The sequence below is a fragment of the Rhincodon typus genome, chromosome 44 (genome assembly GCF_021869965.1).
Source record: "Rhincodon typus isolate 14 chromosome 44, sRhiTyp1.1, whole genome shotgun sequence".
Taxonomy (NCBI): Eukaryota; Metazoa; Chordata; class Chondrichthyes; order Orectolobiformes; family Rhincodontidae; genus Rhincodon; species Rhincodon typus.
In genome coordinates, this window is record NC_063375.1 from 1,537,414 (window position 1) to 1,538,033 (window position 620).

At 56.6% G+C, this 620-nt stretch overlaps 1 protein-coding gene across 1 annotated transcript in view; it reads left to right on the forward strand.

Annotated features, from left to right (window-relative positions):
* The window catches only part of LOC109925063 (isocitrate dehydrogenase [NAD] subunit gamma, mitochondrial-like), a 17,181-nt gene that overhangs the window by 16,017 nt on the left and 544 nt on the right, over positions 1–620 (forward strand). The window contains exon 4 of the mRNA XM_048619947.1: positions 144–241. Coding sequence (XP_048475904.1) covers positions 144–241 — 98 coding nt within the window. The remainder of the gene's footprint in view (positions 1–143; positions 242–620) is intronic.

Here is a 620-nt window from a genome sequence, read left to right on the forward strand (position 1 = left end):
GAAGGAAACAGGAACGGTTACATCTCAGTGAATAAGTGTTAAGAGCAGTTGGAGGTGCCCTGTAGAGACGCCAGGCCCACTCAACAGCAGGCTATCCTCTGCCAGATTAGCTGCCTTACGCTGGCTCTCCCTTTTCTCCGCAGCCTCCCCCAGCCATGTACGGAGGTCGACACACCGTGACAATGGTCCCCGGGGACGGCATTGGGCCTGAACTGATGCAGCACGTCCAGGCAGTTTTCAGGTTTGAACCCTTTCCTGTACAGTGCAGTAATCTGAATGTGACAGGACAAATGTTGTCTCACTCCCACTCTCTGCCATTCCAGTGGACCCAAACCACTTCCCATTCACTCCCGCTCTACACCGTCCCAATGGACCCAAACCCCTTCCCGTTCACTCCTGTTCTGCACTGTCCCCGTGGACCCCAAACCCCTTCCTGTTCACTCCCGCTGTACACTGTCCCAATGGACTCAAACCACTTCCCGTTCACTCCCACCATCCCATTCAATAGGGAAGGATTGTAGGGGGCTGGAGGATGAGATGCAGACAGGGAGGGGGTGTAGGGGGCTGGAGGATGTGACGGAGATAGGGTGGGGGGCGTAAGGGGCTGGAGGAGGTGACGG